Below are 4791 nucleotides of genomic sequence, written 5' to 3'. Positions count from 1 at the left end.
CCACACAAATCTCATTTGATTTGTGTGAGGGCTTTGATACTGCCAGGTGCCCAGACTGAAACAAATGTTTTATTAGGGGGCCACCCCCGAGCCTCTCACCCAAAGATCTGATCCACAAGGCAGTGTAACATCGTAAGAAGATGCAGTCCCATGGTGGTCGGTGACCAACGATTGATTCATACTCCATTTATTCATTCAGGATACTGGTGCCCATGTGCACCGTGTGGTTTGGAATGAGGGTTTTCCAACTGCCCTAGTTGGAATTTCCGTTTCCAGAAACCCGGTTTAAACGTCGTACATCCGCTTTTCGTTCTTTCAAATTCGTAAACAACACCCTTGCCAAGAGAAGGCAAGTAGTTAATTATCGTAAGAAGGCTGATGTTTATTTTCTAATTTTAAATAGACTGCTTGGAGTTTTATGATAACATTTTCGTGAAAACAATAGTGATATACTACTATACTGGTAGAGGCAAATAATGTCGTTCCACATCTAAACAGCTTAGGATAACACAGAGGTGTGTTCTTTCCACCTGTACATAGATTTCAACAATAATATTCAGGTAATTTTGTTTGATATTTTTGATGTGAGAACGATAAGAATCTACAAATTAAACATGCTTTCAACTTACACCAAACTACACTAGGTAAGTGAATACAAACAATAAAATTGTGGGTCCAGGAGTAACGTCAGTCTTAACTGATGAATGTGCATTTTTTTAAAAGAATCCAGAGCCTAAATGATGATGAAAAACACAGCTGTTTGAAATCAGTACCAGAAACAAACCAAATTCAATTCAGTTCTATGGAAAACATTAAAGAATTTGTCCTGACTAAACCGAATTCCATAGAATAACAAACATAATCGGGAAATGCAGAAATAGATGGTGGCTAGCAGTGGAATCCAGGACGCGCGTTTCGTCCTATTCGGGACTCGTCAGCTGGATGTACCTGCATCTGAGAGTTGCCAATTAGAGATTGACCAGTTGTGGTCTTAACACATCGATGGGAAGATTCAAACAAACAATACTAAATAATCAGGATATATTATAAATAACTACCAACTTTGTAACCAAATTTTATACTTTTATTACATTCAGTATTTGTATGCAGCTACTCGTGACCTTCAAAACTTGATAAGGACCGGTTGTCAGCTATTCTCTCTTTTACAAAACAAGACAATTGACGACTTACATATTCAACAAACTGTTAACTGTTCACTAAATATCTTCTTAAAGAGTTGTAATGAACGAGAACTCAAGTGAAGAAAATCAAATGTATTTGAATATAATATTACAGAACATCTTAGTAAATTCAAAGGTCCATGCAGTAAATTCTTCATTTGCTAAATGTCAATCAATCGTCTCGGACTTCATTGTTCTTTTGTTTCAACACCAATCGTTCTCTGTTCTCATTCTCTTCCCTTTGATCTTTTTCACCTTCTCTTGTCAGGCATTTCACTATCGATTGATGATAAATGCTACTTATCTGCAATGCTGTTCAATCGGTTTTATATGTGAACAACAATAAAATGTCACGGAACATGAGGAATATATCCTTATTATCCTTTTCAATAAACGTGTAAAAAGTGAATTTATGAAAATATGATTTTCAATTTAAATGATTGTTTGGGTAACAAAGATGGTGATATCTGAAGGGAAATCATCCATCAAGTAATAAACCAAGGTATCTTTCGACAAAATCTAGCACTCATAGTCTGTTGTCAAGTTATTACAGAGGTGGTATTCAGTTTACATCGAAATAATCATAATCATTTACCTTTTCGACCTTCGTTATATTTTTTATTCTGTGAATATCTGTCTTATTCAAATATTTGGTTACGATATCAGTGTACTCCTGGTGGTACTGATGGATGACCATCAGTCGTTTTACTGCTAGCCATGAAATCAACAAAACAACCGCAACTAGCTGTCAAAAGAAAACCAATGATGGCCAAAATAAGGAAAGTCTACAGTCATTCGAAAGAATTATCTGTTTATACATTTCACATTGTTGTGTTCATTTATGAAATAGCTCAACTACACATCTGAGTGTTAATTATTATGAACTGATTTATATATTATTGTTAGTCAGTCAGAATAAAGAGTTGATTATTCTTTTGTATTGAAGAATTGAATTAGATCGAATCTAGATAGTCATGTTTCTTATTATTTCTCATCAAATGATCTCAGTAATAATTCTAGTAGACACAAGGAAACCAAAGGAATTGAAAACTTTCTCTGAATTTACATTTCAAATGAAAAATCCTTTGAATCATAAAAATGCAGTTGAACATATTTAGACGATTTCAGGTTGTTTTTATCACAACACGGTTTCTTTTCCAATACCTTATTATTCCGTACATTCGAAATCTTACTCATTTTCATTGGATTCTCAATAAGTAATGTGGTCATAAAATAGTCATAAATTTTCTTATTACAATAGAAATATCGAACGTGGTTATATTTCACTTCAAAAGCACTTGATTGATACAAACAGGAAGAAGATAGCGATGCACACAATAACCACCTATTGTCACTTTTAACCTACGGTGTAAGATGAAAATAACTGATAAGCATATGGAAGCGTTCATGTCACTCCATTGAGATAAGTGCAAAATTGAAGATCACAAACAACGTTTCGTCTCAAATAGTGATTATTTAGTGAATAATAGACAAAATTTAGTTACAAACCTCAATATTTGAGGTGTCTGTAATGTTAACAACGTCTTTTTGTTCGAAATATGAAGACAGTCGGTTGTGTTTAAACTCGATAACGGTTAACTAACAAGCAAAAATCGAACTAAGAGCAAGCAATATGGAAACTGTTGACTTTGAACAGGGGTTGAACGACTGCACAAAATTTCGAATAACTACAACAATAATTGATGTCAAGTCATTACTAATGAATGAATGATTATTATAAGTATGTGTAAACATTTCATAATATTATATGACCAACGTGCGTTACCACATAATAGTAGAAACTGCTAGGAATAAAACTATTTGCTGAATAATGATAATAAGTAATATAAAACAATACAGAAATGTCGGAGTGAAGTGAATAAGGACAGAGAAAGTTAAACAGACTTAACAGTAAGTGTAGCTTTTCATTTCTTGATTTTCAAAGGATATACTGATTCGCCTTCAAATTGTTTCTGTGAATTGAAAATCATTTGAATGAAAAGTGTTGATCGGATTTCTGTTTCCTTTGTACAGTACAGTAGTTAACCAATTAACACTTAGATGCTCAATAATAACGATTGAATATGATCTATAATTTGTAGACATTGCTTCAACTTTCAGCTTCAAAATACTTGTAAAATGTAGAACAACTACTGAAAATTGAATCATCAACCAACTATTACTTTTAAATAATTTTAATCCAATGATAACTTGATAAATTATTTGGAAACAGCCCTGAAACATACAAGGTTACTGTGACACATATACATAAGACCAATTAGACTATTCTAATAAATGATTCATAATAAACTGTAACTATTTTGAGTCGTCTCACATAACTCAAATATCTAATATAAACCATATTTATATTCACTCCCATCAGTGATTATAAAATTACTTGTACATAATCCATATACTCCTACTATCAATTCGTGTTTTACAAAAACTTAAATTTTAGTTATTGACTGATAAAAAAACTCTTGGCAATAAATTACTGAGTACATATTTCTCATTTACAATTATTCGCTGTTAAACCCTAACAAAACACATTGTCCTTGTGAATTTAAAAGAAATTTTTTATTTATTTCAATGAGATTGACAAGATCTTCAAAGCAACTTGAACGTTTTGGAGATTCTAAGAACACTCCAGTGAATACACTCTTACGCTTGTCATGGATAATGATATTATTATTATTAAAAGTCTTATATTCAGAAGCTCGTGGAAAAGTGACCATTGACGATGATACTGGTTACTTTGTTGATTCAAATGGATTTATTAAACTATTTCATGGTATCAATTGTGTGCATAAAGTCACACCATTTTACATTCCAAAATTACTTGACCCTCATACATTCAAAGTACTTCGAGATTGGGGAATCAATGTTATACGCTTAGGATTTAGCTGGATAGCATTAAAACCACATGAAAATGAGACCAATCTAGAGTATATAGATACTATTGAAAAGATTATCGACAATGCTGGATTATATGGAGTTTATATTATCATTGACTTGCATCAAGATGGATTATCGAAACGTCTCGGTGCAATTGATGCTGTGCCTGATTGGTTTATGGATAAAATAAAGCGACCACCCTATTTATTCCAATACCCTTGGCCATTAAAGAAAGATCCAAGTCAAAGTGCCTGGTTTTTAACCTACGCCACATATGAGAGTGCACATGCATTTGAAAGTATATATAAAAATGTTTCAGGATTATGGAATTATTTTGCAGAATATTGGAGGATAACAACTGATCGTTTCGGGAAGAAATATAACGTTTTAGGCTATGAATTGATAAATGAACCACCACCTGGAAATTTTTATTTAAATCCATTACTTCTTCTGCCTAGTAAGTGACAAGTGTACAAGAGTTTACTACTATTGCTTTTAAACATTTTCATCATAATGCTTCCTTCATTATTTAGAGTCTTTTGATTTGACTGGAGATTTTGTTTTTTTTTACTTGCTATGAATTCATTCAAATCAATTGATATTCAAGTCGTTGGATGCTTATTGTTTTGTAAATCAACCAGGTTTTTACTTGTCCCCCTTTTATCAGTCCACTTAAATTATCACTCTAAATTCTAATTAAAATAAATCACGTCAA

At 32.5% G+C, this 4791-nt stretch overlaps 1 protein-coding gene across 1 annotated transcript; it reads left to right on the top strand.

The window, feature by feature from the left end:
• Positions 1-3617: 3617 nt before the first annotated feature.
• On the top strand, positions 3618-4541 carry Smp_120050 (endoglycoceramidase, putative; the record flags this gene model as incomplete). Its single annotated transcript, XM_018791646.1, has 1 exon — positions 3618-4541. Exon 1 carries the CDS (start codon positions 3771-3773, stop codon positions 4539-4541), a length of 771 nt encoding a protein of 256 aa, XP_018645250.1. The 5' UTR covers positions 3618-3770.
• Between the last annotated feature and the right edge of the window lie 250 nt (positions 4542-4791).

This window comes from Schistosoma mansoni, assembly GCF_000237925.1.
Source record: "Schistosoma mansoni, WGS project CABG00000000 data, chromosome 2 unplaced supercontig 0108, strain Puerto Rico, whole genome shotgun sequence".
Classification (NCBI taxonomy): Eukaryota; Metazoa; Platyhelminthes; class Trematoda; order Strigeidida; family Schistosomatidae; genus Schistosoma; species Schistosoma mansoni.
Note: the sequence above shows the minus strand (reverse complement) of the source record. Positions and strands in the feature narration are given on the sequence as shown.